A 19,683-nucleotide genomic window follows, 5' to 3' on the forward strand; every position below is an offset into this window, starting at 1 on the left:
TCAAAGATTGAGTAACTTGGCTTAAATACTTATAATAAAACAACTTTTTCGGATTTTATCGCGTATCGGATATTTTACAGCCACCATGGGAGGACTACCAGTTTTTTAATTTACATTTTTTTTGACTTTGGACGCCACAAATATACAAGATAGGGTAGCTGCGGCATAAGCTGCGGTTTTTGATGCCCAAATATATCTATAGTTTTATACATTTAACATAACAAGATACTCAATAAATCAGTGTCGATAATTTTTGAAACCAAAAAAAAATTATAGCACGATGAAACCCGTTGAAAAAGAAGAAAATACAATAAAAGTAAAGAGAAAAATAAATTACGAGCGACCTGAGGTCGGGAAATAGTGGGAGGTGGGATAAGGTTAGAAAACGGTTTTCTCGATTTCCAGCTAAGTCCCACGGAAATTGTTAAATAAAAAAGATGTAGGTAATAAAAAGATCTACTACTTTCTTATTCACATTTTTTTTGTCACATAACCTCAAAATTCGTATGAAAAATTAAAAAAATAACAGGTTTATGGTTTTCTATTTTTCTCTTTTACAAAATTGTTTTTTTTATTCGAAATTTGCCGAAGAATTACTTTTTATGTCCTAAATACGTTGTGTTTTTTTTTATTTAAATATTCAACTGTCATAGAATCGACATTATCATCGAAGATATCTACACCACCCATGTATTTGTTGTACATTTTTACGAGCGATGGGAAGTTAACTTGAATTTTTGTTCTTTTGTTATTGACTACACCAATCCGGTCCACTTTTGTTATTGGTGACAATCCGTGACAATTGGAGGCTACATTCGCGACTGTATTGTCATGGCACTCAGCGACAATGATTTCCTTTGAGAACTTGTAAATCAGCTCACCCCTAGGGTTCTTTTTTATCTCCTTGGCGTTCATAAGCTCACAGTTTTTCAGGCGTTTTTCCTAAATTGTTCCAGTCTCTCCAATATTATTCTCATGTAAATATTTCAGCAAAGGGAAGCCAGTGAAAAAATTGTCGAAATACAGGTTGTATGAACTAAGATTTTCTGGTAGCCTGGAGTGCAATTCTAAAATAACAGCAGCACCTAAACCATAATCAGGTTTTAGTTTCAGAGTCGGGCCAGTTGCACCTTGATAAAGTTCGCAATTGACAAGGTACCCATGCCATGTGGCCGCTGACCAAAGTTTATAGCCAAAGCGGATGGGCTTCTCGTGGATGTACTATTTGGTACCATGTCCCCCAAAATATTCCGTCAATCGAAATATGTGTTGATCCTGCTTTAGAGAATTGTGCGGTAAAATTATGAGTGAGCATATCAAAAGTATTTGCGAACCTTAGCAAATTTATCATTTTCTGGTAAAGCTGGTAAAGCATCACATAAATGTAGGTAATGTTGTATTTCGAAGACTCGATTGCACCTCATGCTCGAAGATACCAATTAATCATGGTTGTCTTCCCTTTTTTCCCATAACATCCGCATATATTTGGGCGACAAATAACCAGTCAGTAACAATATTGCTATATAAACCCTAATATCTTCAGGAGTGACATTCAAGGTGTGATTTCTTTGTAAAGCATAGGAATTGCTCATATCTGATATATACTTTATTACGTCTTCAGTAACTAATAACTCAAAAGAATCAGGGGCACACAGTTCGTCGTCGAAGATGTTTTGAACATCTTCCTCACCATCGCCTTTTCCACAAGGAATATTATTTGTCCATTTTGTTATCGTAAATTCTTTTTTCTTTTTTCTTTCAAGCCGATTCCTGATTCTCAACCAGTTCTTCTTCTTCAATTTCTTTTGTATTGGTAGTTCTAGTCCGTATTTCTACTTCTGATCGTAACATTCTACTCGGAAGGTGAAGGAAATTAGTTTCATATTCGTCCCCACTCTCTTCAGAGCCCATCTCCAGGCGGAAATAAAATGATGTCACCGTCTAAACCATCTTCACTTTCTAATACATCAAGTATTTCATTCAACGTCGACCTAAAAGAAAAAAATAAGATGTTATGAACGCAACCAAAACAGTAATTTTGTAGTAATAATGCCCAGCGTCACCTGCAGTTGACACTTAAGAATTTGGCCGATATTATTAGTACAACAGCTACTAATTTTTGCAATACAATTATTTAGATTACATGTTACATTCCATAACAACAATTCGCAAAAATAATTTTTACAGTACTTACCCTTTATACATTTTTACAGCAATAAAAAGTTACAAAACCATTCCCACGCGCAAGGTGACGCATGGATCAGAGTTGCCAAAAAATCATATAAATAACTACTAACTGTTCATTTTTTCGTGGTAATAATATTTTTACTTATTTTTTTAATTTTAAGAGTTAAAAAATCTTCAATTTCTGTCACCTAGAGATGACACTGGGAATTCACGAGTTTGAATTATTGGCACACTACACTACGTGACTTGGTTTAAATGTTATCTTTTGCAGTCATTTAGATACATTGTTTGATAAGTGTCGCACGTTAGGTAAGTTTTATTTTAAAAATTACTTATCAAAATTTATTTCTAAACCTGGATATTTATAATCTGTTGACTCACTTAAAAAAAGAGGAGGTTTTTAAATAGTTTGTATTTTAGTTATCTAATTTTTTTTTTTCGGGGTACCGATTTTATTGCTTGTCAATGTCCCATTTAAATTTGATCGCAATCTAACGGGTAAATTGAGTTATCCCCAATAATACGTACTTAATTTATTACTTTTCGACTACCTACGTTGTATTTTTGGCAATGTACATTAAAGTAATTTTTTTTTCGTTAGCAAAGAATATAAATATATTTTTTAATACTAATCTCAAGACATATTGCCTGTTACCTATTCTTTTTATCATATTATTGGAATTATTGTCTTAATAATTTTGAAAAAAAAAATCGCGTCTAAAAGTAATTGTGACATAAATGAACTTTTGCCGGTAAATTTTGCATCAATTGCATATAAATTAATTTGTCTGAAGTAATTATTAACCATAGACGAAAAAAAAAACTGTTACTGCTTTTATTTCCCGATTCATAGAGTAATTTTTATTCAATATAAACTTTTTTGACAAACGAGCTAAAGATTGTATTTTAGATATTTTAGTTCATTTTTAAATTTGAATTTGTTCAAAAAAGCTTTCGTGAACGCATTAGCACGGCTATAATTTACAATAAAAAATATTCAACGAAAAAAATAATTAATTTGCATATGCGGTTTTTTAGTTATGTGCGGCAATTAGTATTAATATTTCACTTAATCGAAGTTTTTTATTATTATTTTTTAAATTCTTCATTGTACAATAACTACACTAATACAAGTGTGTAAAAAAGGCGGGCTTAACGCTAATGCATTTTCTACCAGCCCTTGGTATGTGCAAGAGTGTGTAGTGTGTAGGTGTACAATAAAAAAAAAGTAAAACACATAATACCTATAATATAACATTACATATCATAACATAATATAATACAATATAATACAGCAAAATATAACAAAATATATTATAATATAATGTAATGAAATATAAAAAGTGATAAAATAATATGACGTTACTCCAGCTCAGTTATTGCCAATATTCTCCTGGATAAGGAGATATTTTTTTACGGAGATTTTGAAGGAGTCCTTAGGGGCGCTTTTCTAATCTGTTCAGGCAGTCTATTCCACAGTCGCACGGCAGTAAGAATGAAAGAGTTTGACATGAATCCTGATCAGCGTGAAGTGGGAATGTCAACATAAGGTTTTCGATGGAGTGCAGTGGCTAATCACGAGCGTTGGCACTGAACAAAAATTTCGTAAATAAATAATCAGGATAGTAACCAATGTACAAAATTAAGCACAACATGCAGAGAATTCTCATCGATCTATGGCCCCGTATCGTAAGCCAGTTCAGGCGCGAGCGATATGAAGATACGTGATCAAACTTGCGTAGATTAAATATAAAGCGGATGGCCGTATTAAGTTCTCAAGTTTGTTCACCAAATCCTCACTCGCGTCAAGATAACATACATCACCGTAATCTAATATAGGTATTTTTTTAGGGATAGGAAAAATATTATTTGGTAAAGAATAAATTCGTACGAAAAAAAAAAACTGATTCCAATTACATCGACATGTAATACAACGTAGGTAGACGACAAAATAGTCAAGTAAATACGCATTATCAAAGATTACTCCTAAAGTTGTAATCAGACCTAGATGAAATTTAAAGGTGACCACATGATAAACACCGGCTTTCAATTAAATTAAAAATCGGCACACCCAGTGAAAAGTTATGTGGATTTTCGAGAGCTTCCCTTGATTTCTCTGGGATCCCATCATCAGATCCTGGTTTCCTTATCATACTTAAGATTTGATAAAAATTGATAAAAAAGAATTATCAAAATCGGTTCAAAAACGACGAAGTTATCGCCGAACATACACAAAAAATTGTATATATACGGTCGAATTGAGTAACCTCCTTCTTTTTTGAAGTCGATTAAAAAATAGATTGTATTAAGATGAAATGAAATTTTAAATGAATTGAATTGAATTTATTTGTACACCTACACTGACACAATACCATCTCCTCTGCCCCTAGGTTGCCTGGAAGAGATCGCTTTTTAGCGATAAGGCCGCCCTTTGTGCCTGATGATACTCTGTTTAAGTCCATAATATGTATTATTTCTGTTTTGGTGTACAATAAAGTGTATTGTTATGTTAAAGTGTATTGTTTAAAAGAGGGGTAGGCCTTTTTTACGTGGAATGTGATTTATAATAATTACAGAACCCCCATTTGCAGGGACGTAATTAGGAGTCTAACATCCCATATACTTAGCGTCTAAAGTATCTTCATAATGAAGCAGCTTTCTCTTGTACACATATTATTGTAATTTACAGGTAAAAATCAACAATGAAGGCAGTGGTATTTGATGGAAAGAACCTGACACTAAAGTATGATGAAAACTACCCGATGCCTGTTATCGTGGACGCCACAGATGTGATCGTGAAGGTCGAATATTCTGGAGTATGTGGAACTGACTTACACATCATACAGGTGAGAATTCTTTTTAATTCTGACTTAAAAAAAGGAGTAACCATTCTTTCCATTACGAAGATCCATCCTCAATTCGACTGAATTTTTTATCTGATACCTCATAACTTTTTGTGTGTTGTACTGATTTTGAAAATTCTTTTTTAATCTTGCCATGTAGTCATATTTACATTTGATCTCGTGAATTGAACTCGGTTTTGTTTCGTTTGCGAACGAACACAATTATTTTACACCACTTAAGTGGGAAACTTGGTATAGTTCACGGTAGCTGCTTGTTGTTGGGTGCACTGTGCGTTTGTTGACACCCTTGTATCTCTACTGCTAGGCATAGCTCTCTTTCTCCATGTAGAAAGACGATAGGAGAACCCTAGTACAGCTGAGGTAGGGTACGGCAGGAAATTTCCTGCTCAAAATATGGAGCAGCCCAACTGGGGTAGTACCTCGACCTTACAGAAGATCACAGCTAAATAATACTGCTTTCAAGCAGTGTTATCTTCCTGTGGTGAGTAAGGTGACCAGAGCTCCTGGGGGGAATTGAGAATAGGGTCGGCAACGCACTTGCGATGCTTCTGGTGTTGCAGGTCTATAAGCTACGGTAATCGCTTACCATCGGGTGAGCCGTACGCTTGTTTGCTGACCTAGATATACTTTTAAAAAAAGTATAAAAAGGCCTATTTTGTGCTTTATATAGCATCAGATAATAGTTGTCTATCGTCAATATCATTATTTGTGATAATTAAGTGCTAATTATAACAAATAATGATAGTGATGATTGATGAAGTGAATACATGTTATAAAAATAGCTTCGACAGTAATATGTCGACAACACTGTAAATTATATATTATAACGATGTCTGTAGAAATTATGTAAACCCTACAGACATATTTCAATTATAAAAAAAACGCCCAAAAATACTTGATTTCTGAACTTCGAACAAATTGTACAGTACTAAATTATAGACCACATTTAAAAACAAATTGCCTTTATTTATTATACTTCTAGTTATGTATACCTTCTAAAAAAACTTGTGTAACTATTTGTACACGTGAACTATGTAAGATAAACAAAGTATAGAAACTAAATTCATAGTTTGTTTTGTCATGGAGTCACGCTTTCAATACTTACAACAGTACATCTCCTGCTAGATACACGAATGGTAACGCTACAGCCTGTAATATGGGCATGTGTGTGTGTGTGTGTGCGCGCGCGTATATATATATATATATATATATATATATATATATATATACAGGGATAAGCACACCCATTATACGTGAGTCTCCATGACAAATATATTGTGTATAATCTTGTACGTATAAAAATTGTTAAATAAATAAAAAAAATAGGCCTCCTTCCCCATGTAGGAGAAGGATCAGAGCTTAATTCACCACGCTGCTCCAATGCGGGTTGGCGGATATATTCCCTACTATGAGTAACGATCGCTATCAGGTGTACATGATAACAACCGGGACCGACGGCGTAAAGTGCTCTCCGAGGCACGGTAGGGAGACCCATATGGACTGCAAAAACACCAGGATCACGGCAACCACCTGTATGGCCAATACAAATGTTTGTCATGTGCGGGGATCGAACCCGCAATCGCCAGCGTAACCGGCACAATCCATGGCTGTGACCGTAAACCCTACATTAAATTTAATCGAAATGAAAAACCGTGAAATAATAATTTGAAAAACATTGTGTGTATCAAGCCTAAATGAATAGATGAATAGGTCTTGCTGCCGGCCTTCCGATTAAAGCGTCTCCACTTTACGCGATCTTTTGCATCATTCGGGGCAAGACCTTTGACTCTTTAGCTCTATTTTACGACCAGCCATCGATATTGAGTTTCAACTATTCTAGTCTAGAGTTCCTAGATAGTATAAACTTTGGTGACCTCCCACGACAAAATTACAATAACGAAAACATATATTATTCAGTTGTAACTAAAATTTAACGTAAAAGAAGATTAACAAAAAAATAATAATCTCAAAGTTAAACCATTATCTATGGATTAATTTGATAATTTTCATTCTAGCCAACTTGGCGAACTTCGTACCATCTTATTTTTTTTTTATTCTTGAAAATAATAATTTTTTATATCGAAAAAAATATAGCCTTATCTTTCAAGATGGATCGAACTGCCACACGGTGTGCAAATTTGATAATAATCAAATTCATCAGTTTGGTTGTGCATTAGAGTTATCCATCGGAGACAAACAACGTGACGCGTAATCTATAATATATTATAAAATATCATATCTATACAAATAAATAAAATGGGAGTGTCTGTTTGTAATATTAAAATAATCGCTTTTTACTAAATGCATATGTACATCATTATACCAAAATGACATTTTTTTTTAAATTTTGTCTGTATGTCCGTCTGTCTGTTTTTTCCGGCTAATCTCGGACGGCTGGACCGATTTTGACATGACTTTCACCGGTAGATAGCTGATGTAATAAGGAGTAACTTAGGCTACTTTTATTTTTAATAACACGAACAAGATTTTTTTTTTAACACCACGCGGACAAAGTCGTGGACACTAGGCAAGTAATATAATATATTATATCATCGCTTTTATTGATATCATATCTAAGCTGCTGTGAAAATTGCGATGGTTAGATAAAGCAATGTAATATATATTGAGAGAGATAAATCTTATTTATCAAATTTTTACTTCAATAATTTCACTTACAATTGCATTAAAACTGGTTACATCTTCTATACTAATAAATGGACAGAGTTTTTTTTTTGTTCGGTTATACAGCGAAAATTACTGAACCGATCGGAATAATACTTATACCATAAGATGCAACGTATTTCGGAGAAGGTAGTATATGATATATAGGTGATTACTTATCGTGTAAAAATATAGACGGTCAGAAGTTGCTAGTATATAATATAATGTAACTAGCTGATTCCGCAAACGTTGTTTTGCCATATATGTTATTAACCCCCCCCCCCATAACTTAGGGGTATGAAAAATAGATGTTGTTCAATTCTCGGACCAACCCGATATGCACAAAAAATTTCATGAGAATCGGTCAAGCAGTTTCGGAGGAGTTTAACTACAAACACCGCGACACAAGAATTATATATATTCGATAATGTTTAGACTGCTCTACCAATGTATGATTTTTTATAATGTAGATTTTCGTTTTGACGTTTGTTAACTGCAATCAATAAAAATAGAAGAAGTCTTTTTCTCTTTGTTAATTTTAATTTAAAGAAAATGCATGAAATCATAAAATTCATTTCATTTAAACTATTAAATCTATAATAGAGCGCTTTCTATTAATAATTTTTTCTCAGTGAAAAAGTGCTGAAGAAGTAGCAAGCTGATATTTTATAAGAGTGCTTGTCTCTTCCCAATTCTTAATCTCTTTCCAATTTTTATTTCTAATTTTTCTTTATTTCATCTAGCATAAATTTAAATATTTTTGTAATACTGAGATGGTAGGATAGGCGATGGCTTTTAGTATCAGCTGACCGACATTTTTTCTTATAATCACAGATCAAAAAGTAATAACATAAAGAAACACTTTATACTCAAGGGCTCTTTCTAAGATAATATCGAAAAACACACATCAAACACCTGCATTATCAATAAGATCGAAAGATAAAATGCGATCTTTTCGCGTTTTTTTATACGACTACAGGGACAAAATAGCGTACGGCCCACCTGACGGTAAGCGGTTACCGTAGCCTTTGGACCCCTACAGCACCAGAAGCATCGCAAGCGCGTTGCCAACCCTATCCTTAATTTACCCCAGGAGCTATGTACCTCACAGGGATACTACACTGCATATATTAAATATTAGTTTGGCTTGAAGTAAGCGCTTATTCTTAAATCAATAAAAGATAAAACGCGTTAATACAAACACCTTATCTCTTTTGTAATCTGCTAATTTACCCTGAACTTTGCCAGTACTATCACGAGTATTTTCTATATGTTGTTTATTGTACTGTGTGGCTACGGTACTAAAGAATATAGCCACCCCATCTCTTCCCGTGGGTGTCGTAAGAGGTGACTAAGGGATAACACAGTTCCACTGTCACCTTGGAACTTAAAAAGCCGACCGGTGGCTGGATAACCATCCTACTGCTGGCTTTGAAATACACAGGCCGAAGACGGACGGCAGCGTCTTCGGTGCGACAAAGCCAGCCCTGCGGTCACCAACCCGCCTGCCCAGCGTGGTGACTATGAGCAAAACACATGAGTTCAGGTTATTTTTGGCGTAAACTTGTGGAGGCCTTTGTCCAGCAGTGGACTGTATAGGCTGTAATGATGATGATGATGATTTATTGTTGTCAACTAATAGCATACAATTGTTTCAATTGAAATCAATTAACGGGCGTCACTTCTCGCTACATATTCTTTATATTGCGATAGTGGCGTAGTAGGGGGGAGGGGGGAGGGCAAGGGGACTATTCAATGGAGCGCCAAATGGTCTGCAAAAGAAATAACAAAAAAAAACCGACTTCAAAAAGGAAACTAAAAAGTGAAAAATAAATTTACTTAGTACAAAGTAATTCGTATTTTGATTTAGTTAATCAGAAATGATTAAATAAATATTTTATAATTTTGAAGTCGGTGCCAAGTAAAACAATAACTACTCTAGTATCTACTCATAAGTTGTATTCAGTTTTCTTTCATAATTTGTTTCATTGACTATTAGGTTGAATACTGTTATTATTCTGTTATTGTTTTGACATATCTAATAATATTTTTTGTACTTGTTTGTTGTGTGTGTGTTGTTTGTATTTGTTATTGTAGCCAGGTTGTTGTAGTATTTACTTGACACCAACTTCAAAATTATAAAATATTTATTTAATCATTTCTGATTAACTAAATCAAAATACGAATTACTTTGTACTAAGTAAATTTATTTTTCACTTTTTAGTTTCCTTTTTGAAGTCGGTTTTTTTTTTGTTAAAAATTATTTTATTTTACAATTTTTAGTGATGGGTAGACCTAACAAGGATGCTTTTTCTCTTATGTCGGGGGTTCGGAAACATACACAATACACAAGCACAAACACCCAGATCATGACAAACATCTATATGGCCAATACAAATGTCTGTCGTGCCCGGGGATTGAACCCACTAACACCAGCGCAACAGCCGCTGCTGTGACCGCTGCGCTAACGCGTCGACATACTATGAGTAAAGTTCGCTATCAGGTGTACGTAATAACAACCGGGACTGACAGCCTAGCATGTTCTCCGAGGCTAGGTTGGGAGAACCACAAGGATTAACAACTAGACCAAAAATAAATATTTATATAAACATAAATATCCACTCCGAGCTGGAATAGAACCCGCGACCGTCGGTGTTTAGGCGCCGCCGACACGGCACATGCACCATTATATCAAAGTGGTCGTCAAACAGCAAAAGGTAACTGCTGTAAATTGTTGAGAAATTCCCTCGAGTGTTTATGGGCTCCATCATCAAACCAGGTCCTGCGACACAGATGATCACACAGCAGGTAATTGCTATAAATCGTTGAAAAGTTCCCTCGACTATCTTTCGTCTCCATCATCAGACTTTAATGGCACTTGTAACTCATACAGGTGCGAAGTTCTCATCAATAGAAACGAATTAAGTTCAAACAGCAGGTAATTGCTATAAGTCGTTGAAGAGTACCCTCGACTATCTTTCGTCTCCATCATCAGACTGAAATGGTACTTATAACTCATATGTATGCAAAGTTCTCATCAATAGAAACGAATTAAGTTCAAACAGCAGGTAATTGCTATAAATCGTTAAAGAGTTCCCTCGACTAACTTTTGTCTCCATCATCAGACTGTAATGGCACTTATAACTCATACATATGCAAAGTTTTCATCAACAGAAACGAATTAAGTTCAAAAAGCAGGTAATTGCTATAAATTGTTGAAGAGTTCCCTCGACTATCTTTCTTCTCCATCATCAGATCGACTCCAGACCTCTACTAAATAGTAGTGCTTTATAGTACTTAATGAAAACATGATTAAATTTACTAGTCACCCTTACGATTTTTGAAAGTTTCCTTCGATTTCTCTGGGATCCCATCATCAGATCCTGGTTTTCTTATCATGGTACCAAACTATAAATATCTCCTTTCCAACAAAAAAAGAATTATTAAAATCGGTTCATAAACGAAGAAGTTGTCTCCGAACATACATAAAAAAAAAATATATATATACGGTCGAATTGAGTAACCTCCTCCTTTTTTTGAAGTCGGTTAAAAATGCTAGACATAATGGTTTTCGAATGGGGGGGGGGGGGTGCTAACAAAGATATTGTGCCCCGGATGCAAATATAATACAAATCCGTTTCCATTTTCATTAAATTAATGGCCAATTACCTTATGCTTGTTTGTCACTTATGTGGTACTTGCAGGTGCCCGCGGCTTTGCTCACGTAGAAATCTATACTAATATTATAAAGCTGATTTTGTTTGTTTGAACGCGCTAATCTCAGGATCTACTCGTCCGATTTGAAAAATTCTTTCAGTGTTAGATAGCCCATTTATCACGGAAGGCTATAGGCTATAATTATATCGTCACGCTAAGACCAATAGAAGCGGAACACCAATAAAGAATGTTTCAAAATCGGTTTTTTACCTATTGAGAGCTTCCGCTGCGTACGCTCCAGTTTCGCAAAAATCATAAATGACTGAATTGTTCTTATTCCACGCGGATGAAGTCGCTGGCAGAACCTAGTTGATAATATTTACTAAGAGGGGCAAAAGAGTGGTCATCGTAGCGGTCGTTTAGTTACTATTTCATGATGCATGCATTCAAGGATTTTATATATATATATATAGATAATGAAAAGTAATTTCATTCTATTTTTAATTATGACTACCGTTACAGGGTGAATTCCCAGCATCAAAAGAACGTCCTCTGCCTCTTGGTCACGAGTTCAGCGGCGTGGTTCACGAAGTGGGTAAAAAGTCCATGTTCAAAGTAGGCCAGAAAGTTGTCGTTGATCCCAACCGGTAAGTATTGTAACCAAAATTATATAGCATTATAACTTTAGATACTAAATATCTATCGCAGTTTAACAGAAATTGATATTTATTTATACACTTTCGGCTGTGAAGGACATTATAACTAAAAAAAATTATGTGGCGTCATTGGACACCAGGTAGGAACGAAGTTCCTTCGGATAGTACAGAAGCAACACAATTTGAAACAAAAAATGTTGAATTTTATACATATTTTCTAATTTTTGATTTTTTTTTATTTTGTTAATTAGTTTTTAATTAAGTACATAAAAGTATTTAGGAAATTTAGTATTTTAGGAAATAACAAATACCTTTACCAAATACCATTCATCAATCGAGACGACCATGGTTCGAATCCCCATGTCTCCAGATCAATTATTTTTTCCTTTTTTTTCTAATTGCACTAATGATTTTTTATTTAAATAACCAGTTCACATTTTTTATTATTATGTCGGTAAAATCGGAAAATATTATTCATATTTTATCAATATATAATTGGTATTTAAATATGATTTCCAAAAAAACACGATTTACTAAAAATATAGAGATAAGCTCGGTTTCCCAGGCACTATATCTATAAAGTACATACATGCCACATCCAGTTTCGCATAGTCTAAAGAATCTTTAAACATAGTCATTTGTAAACAAACTTTATGTGACTACCTACAATATTTTTTACATTTTTTTGATTGTATATAACTACCCCATTTTATGTTTAAACTTTATTTGTTTCTTATGTAAGTGAATTGTGTTATTCTCATATGAAATAAAGTTCTTAAACATGATTTATGTTGCTAAATTTAAGTATTATGATCAATTGCTTCAGCCTGTAATATCACACTGCTGGGCATAGGTCTCTTTCCCGATGTAGAAGAAGGATGTAACAATGATCACACGTATCATAAGTATGATTATCAACTGTTAATTTAAATAATTGAAATAACGCGGAGTTCAACGGATTGAGGACAAAATATAATGTCTAACTTAATTCATTAAAGTAGAAATTTACCAGGTTGTCAGAACAATTTGCTATGGAGGAAATTAAATCCACTAAAAATGGCAATAGACAATCATTTCTGACAGTTTCAAACCAAAGTCACAAGTTTCCTATCCTTAATTATATTTTTTACTCCTACATCGCTGTGGCCAACAATAGATTTGTGACTTTTCTGGTGACTAACTTCCTCGATTCCTGCATTTATCCTTCATAATTGATTATGTTTACCATATCTACCATTAAAACTTATTCTATTTCTCACAGAGCTTGCAATCTCTGCAAATTTTGTCGCGACGGTAGTTACCAGTACTGTCTCACCGCTGGAATAAACAGTACCATCGGTATATTCAGAGATGGTGGTTGGGCACAGTACGTGAAGTGCCCTCAGGATCAAGTCTACGCATTACCTGATGGAATTACAACCGAGCAAGGTAACATAATCGTGTTATCATCACTGTGCTTTAAGATTAATTGTAATGTGTTATTGCTATGATTAGGCACTAATATCTTTGTATCTTATTAAAAAAACAATAATATATGTAGACAGGTAACCTGCCTGTAAAGATTATAGTACGTTAAATTGATATAAAAAAAACTAGCAGTAACCAAAAAGGTCAATAAATCTGAGACGTTTTTTTTGGTCAGGTATTTAGGATATCAATGGAAACAAAAAAAAAATCTATTATCATCCTGGGTTTTATTCCATGATGATTGCTATTTCGAATCTTCAATCACCAATGGTTATTCATTACTGAATAAAGGACTCTTGAATGGTTCTCTAACATTTGCACTCTTAAATTACAAGAAGCCTCCTGTGACTTTCTTTGACTCTTTTTGAATCTTGTGTCCAACTAGTTGGGAGGTCACCACTCCAGTACCTTGGCTCCTTTATTGGTTTTAAAATTGATTTAATAAATATTTTACAGCTGGTCTCTGCGAGCCTTACTCTTGCGTTTCACACGGTGTCGACCGCGCCGCCCCGATCCCCATCGGGTCTAAGATTCTCATCGTCGGAGCTGGAATAATTGGTAAAATTATGTTATGCCTCTTATGAAGTTTTAGTGGATTAGCCATTAGGAACACACAAATCTAGCTAAGCTCCTACGAAGGATAACACACATAACAAAATAGAGTTGAATTGAGAAACTCTTTATTTTGAAACTACTTCAAAAAAAGAAGGAGATTTCCACTTCGACTGTATTTTTTTTGTGGTGCTTCATAATTTTTTACTGAGTCAATTGTGGTGATTCTTTTTTAATTGAAACTTGGTGTTTGTCATACAGTTTCGTTTAAATTTAATCGAAATATGACGAGCACTTTTCGAGCTATATCTAATAATGCGTGCTTAATTGATTATTACTTCAACTACCTACTACTACTTGTCAATTTGAATTGAAATCGTTTTTTTTTTTTTCATTAGCGAGCAAACATAATGTTTTGAAATCAGTTGAAAATACACATTTTTTGCAGGTAATCTCTGGGTGACGATTCTTCATCTTCAAGGTCATAGGGATGTGACGGTATCCGAAGTGAATAAATCGAGGCTGGAGATCGTCAAGGGATTAGGTATTTAATAAGATTAATACATAAACATTTTTCTCTATACTTATATAGTAAGGCTTGTCATTAAAAAGTAGTCAAATTTAGTAATAGTCTTTTTAAACAAATTTAGTGAAATTTTAAAAACATAATTTTACAAATATCAGTGCAAATAAAATTGGTATTTTATATATACAAAATATAAATAAATGCTTCTAATCTCATATCTTCATCATATTTTATATATATATATATAAATCACGTATCACGTTGTTTGTGCGGGCTAATTTCTGGGACCGATTTTAATGAAATTTTGCAAAGATTGAGCCTTATCCAACTTAAAATTTAGACCATATTTTATTTTGATAGATATAATTACTAGCTGACCGGACAGACTTGGTTCTATCAAAAGTTAATAGTTAAAAATTTTTTTTTAGTATTAAAACCTTTCACGAGTCTTAAGGAACATACAAAACAATAAATTAGCCAAATTGGTCGAGCCATTCTCGAATTATACGCTTAGCAACATTCATTTTTATTTAAAAAGATACTAGCTGATCCCACAAACGTTGTTTTGCCATATATGTTATTAACTCCCTTAATCCCCCCCTTATAACATAATGGTTTGAAAAATAGATGTTGGCCAAAACAAAATTTTACAAAAATTAGTCCAGCCGTTTCGGAGGAATAGTGTAACTAACATCTTGACACGAGAATTTTATAATATAAGATTTTTTAATGATTTTTTTGTTCAATCACAAAAAAAATATAGCCTATGTCACTTCTGAATAGTGTAGCTTTCTGTTAGTGAAAGAATTTTCTCTTTATAATCATTACAGCCTTTACAGTCCACTACTGGACATAGGCCTCCACAGGTTTACGCCAAAAATAGCGTGAAATCATGTGTTTGCCCATAGTCACCACGCTGGGCAGGCGGGTTGGTGACCGCAGTACTGGCTTTGTCGCACCGAAGACGCTGCTGCCCGTCTTCGGCCTGTGTATTTCAAAGCCAGCAGTTGGATGGTTATCCCGCCATCGGTCGGCTTTTCAAGTTCCAAGGTGGTAGCGGAACTATGTTATCCCTTAGTCGCCTCTTACGACACCCACGGGAAGAGAGGGGGTGGCTATATTCTTTAGTACCGTAGCCACACAGTAGTAGTTCTCTTTATAATATTAGTATAGATTATATTAATGAAAAAAAAAAAAAAATGGCTGTACTAAATTCGTCAGATCAGCTAGTATAAGTATAAATTTGAATTAAATGCACATTCTACATCTTTATTTATACTTAATTTTATTTCATTTACGATTCAGACTGTAATATTCCTTTGCGGCTTTGCGGATTATATTTCATTTAACAATTGATTTTTATTTAGACACTGGCTTCAGGCTGATAGCACCAGATGTGTTGGCATCAGAAAAACAATTGTACGACGTCATTATTGATTGCACAGGTGATAAAAACAATTTTGTTACTAGACAGTAAATCACATATTACACAATTTTTCCTAATATTGAACAACAATTTGAATTACAGGATATATATTTGTATTTTTCCATTCTTTTTGTTGGCTTATTTGTTCTACACGACATTATAAATAATTAATTAATCATTAATTAAATCAAACTATGTCTTCGTTCAAATCATCTTCTTTCTCTTTCGAAATTTCAAAATTTATAAATACGTTACAGACTTGACTTTGTGAATGAAAATCATAGAAATACATTTATTGCAGGCGTCGGAAAAGTGATGGAGATAAGTTCCAAATATTTGAACTATGGTGGTAAATACATTCTCTTTGGTTGCTGTCCTCCCACTCACCATGCCTCGTGAGTATTTTTAATTTTTTTTTTTGATACAACTAGGTCGACAAACAAGCGTATGGCTCACCTGATGGTAAAAAATCACCGTAGGCTATAGATGTCTTTTTTCAAGACGTCGCTTTCAAAAAAGGCCAGGTCGAGAGTACCCTAAACCGAAGAGCATGTATGAAGGGGATAATGAAAGAGGACGAAGCGAAAGAAGTTTGTAAGGATTGTAGCAAGTGGAAAGAAGTGGTCACTGCCTACCCCTACGGGAAAGAGGCGTGATTATATGTATGTATGCTATAGATGCTTGCAACCCACATCATCGCAAGCGCGTTGCCGATCCTATCCCCGACTCTGTCCAGGAGTTCTCCGTCTCACACCAGGAACACGAAACTATTTGAGAGTAGTGTTATTTAGCTGTGATCTTCTTTAAGGTCGAGGTACTTCCCCAGTCGGACGGCTCCATATTTTGAGCGGGGAATTCCCGCTGTGCCCTATTTCAATAAAATCCATTTATAATTAATTGATTCAGCCTGTGACATCCCACTACTGGGATAGGCCTCTTTATCCAAGTATAAGAAGAGTCGGAGCTTAATCTGAACACAAATCAGAATCAAAATCAAAAACAGCTTTATTCAAATAGGCTCCAAGAGCACTTTCAAATCGTCATTTTACAAATTAAAACTTTAAAAATACATTATTATATTTGTAGAAGTAAAGCTACCACTGATTCGGAATAAATTATGAATGTAATTACCATATATTCTTTTTCAGAATTAACCCATTCGATATCTACAACAAGGAGCTGACTGTCATCGGAGTCAAGATCAACCCCTTCAGTTTCCCCAAAGCCATCGGTCTCCTGAAAGCTATGGGTGACAGGTTGGTATCGGTCGTATCATTTAAATATTACATATCTATAAAATTGAAAGTGATTGGTCAATATTAGTAAGGGCATTCCTTGAATGACTGAAATGGTTTTTATGTATTTTTATAATTCGCTCTACTAAAAACGGAGCCTGGCTAAAGTTAGTATGGAAAAAAAATTATCTTGGCAATATGTAAATTGGAAATCTCATAATATCAATATATACATATATTGATATCATGAGATTTCCAATAGAGTAGAGACCGCGTCTTGGCAAACGCAGTGTGGGACGTCCTCCGGCCCGTTGTACCGACGATCTACGTAAGATTGCCGGTGTAGGCTGGATGAGGATTCCGGAAAACCGGGATGTCTGGCACGAACTTGGGGAGGACTATGTCCAGCAGTGGACTGCAATAGGCTGAACTGACTTAATTGTTTGGTTAAAAACCAGTTTTATCGACTAATTCAATTCGGCAATATCTATATACTTTTTTTTTCTAAAAACCCAGATTTAAATGACTCATGAAATTGAGCTATACACTTTCTGAACTAAAAATTACATAGTTTATTTATTTTTTTATTATTATTACAGCCTATACAGTCCACTGCTGGACATAGGCCTCCACAAGTTCACGCCAAAAATAACGTGAACTCATGTGTTTTGCCCATACCCCGCTGGGCAGGCGGGTTGGTGACCGCAGTACTGGCTTTGGCGCACCGAAGACGCTGCTGCCCGTCTTCGGCCTGTGTATTTCAAAGCCAGCAGTTGGATGGTTATCCCGCCATCGGTCGGCTTCTTAAGTTCCAAGGTGGTTTTGGAACCTTGTTATCCCTTAGTCGCCTCTTACGACACCCACGGGAAGAGAGGGGGTGGCTAAATTCTTTAGTGCCGTAACCACACAGCACACACAGTTTATAGATTGTACGAATTATTTTGCTTTTTGAGTTGTGATCTAATATAAATTTTCTTTCCTAGATATCTAGACTACGAGAAATTGGGTGTCAAAACCTACCCGCTGTCGGGCTACCAAGATTTGTTGAAGGATTTGAAAGCTGGAAATATTTCAAAAGCCATTTTCAAGATTGAATAATCGTTGTATTAAATAATGTTTTCCTATTATTAAAATATGTTTTCAATGTGTTTTTTTTATTTATTTATATTTTCCAGATAATATATTTTCATTCCTACAAATAACTACGATTTAAATAGTCATGGAATTAGCCTAGCTTTAGATAATTACTGTAAATACGAAAACATGATAAATGTTAATCGTACCTACATAAAATCTTTATTACAGTATTTAATACACATATTATACGATAAGATATACGTAGAAATATTATGAACAGTATAATTTTTTATTTTCTTTTATTAGGTAATAACAATATACTTTGTGGCCGAAAGAGCTTAACCACTAAAATGCGTTTATGAAGTTATCTGACGTATTAATTGTATGCAAAAGATAAAAGGTAGGGCACACCGGGAATTTTCCTGCTCAAAATATGGAGCAGCCTTAGAGAAGATCATATCTAAAATAAATTATTTTTAAGCTGTGTTGTGTTCCTCTTGGTCAGTAAGGTGACCAGAGCTCTTGGGGAAGTTGAGGATAGGGTCGACAACGCGTTTGCGTTGCCTCTGGTGTGGCAGACAGAGTCTATAAGCTACGGTGATCGATTGCCATCAGATGAGCCGCATCGCAAGCGCGTTGTCAACCCTATCCCCAATCCCCCCCAGGAGCTCCGATTACCTTACTCGCCAATGGGAACACAATAATGTTTGAAAACAGTATTATTTAGCGGTGTTTTTCTTAGGTAATTTATTTTCTTAGATAATAACAATATACTTCGTGACCGAAAGAGCTTAACTACTAAAATGCGTTTTAGACTACTGCTTGAAAACAGTATTATTTAAGCTGTGATCTTCTGTAAGGTCGAGACTACAGTCGGACTGCTTCAGATTTTGAGCAGGAAGTTTCTTGCCGTGCTCTACCTCAGTTAATGGTTGAGGTGAAACTGAACTTAAGCCATTCTCATTATTACCTAAAAAAATAAATGATGATGATGATGATGATGATGATGAACAAGCTTTTATTTGAATGTGCTAAAAAGAAACAAAAATCGTTTCCTTCAATTTTTTTTACTTTTAACTTATGAAGTCATTACACAATTTATATGATACTAGCAGTGCCCGCGGCTTCGCCCGCGTTGAAATTAGTGTGTCAAAAAGTTTTTCCGGCAAACTTCTAGTGAAACTCTCATAAAAATCGGCTTAGCCGTTCCGTAAACCTTCCTCTTGCCAATGGTAGAGCCCTCTCTCCAATGGTGAAACCGCAAGAAAATCCGTTCAGTAGATTTTAAGCGAATCGATCACATACACTTTTGGGGACTGTGTTTTGTAATACACTAACTGTTGCCCGCGACTACGTCCGCGTGGTTATGAAGATA

The 19,683-nt window shown here is 34.8% G+C and overlaps 1 protein-coding gene across 1 annotated transcript; it reads left to right on the forward strand.

Moving 5' to 3' along the window:
* Nucleotides 1-2,454: 2,454 nt before the first annotated feature.
* On the forward strand, nt 2,455-18,375 carry LOC123668176 (D-altritol 5-dehydrogenase-like). Its single transcript, XM_045601966.1, has 10 exons — nt 2,455-2,496; nt 4,877-5,033; nt 11,892-12,016; nt 13,287-13,453; nt 13,949-14,050; nt 14,493-14,588; nt 15,938-16,015; nt 16,298-16,391; nt 17,145-17,252; nt 18,215-18,375. Exons 2-10 carry the CDS (start codon nt 4,890-4,892, stop codon nt 18,327-18,329), a joined length of 1,029 nt encoding a protein of 342 aa, XP_045457922.1. The 5' UTR covers nt 2,455-2,496; nt 4,877-4,889; the 3' UTR covers nt 18,330-18,375.
* Nucleotides 18,376-19,683: the final 1,308 nt, after the last annotated feature.

Source organism: Melitaea cinxia, chromosome 30 (genome assembly GCF_905220565.1).
Source record: "Melitaea cinxia chromosome 30, ilMelCinx1.1, whole genome shotgun sequence".
In the NCBI taxonomy this organism is placed as follows: Eukaryota; Metazoa; Arthropoda; class Insecta; order Lepidoptera; family Nymphalidae; genus Melitaea; species Melitaea cinxia.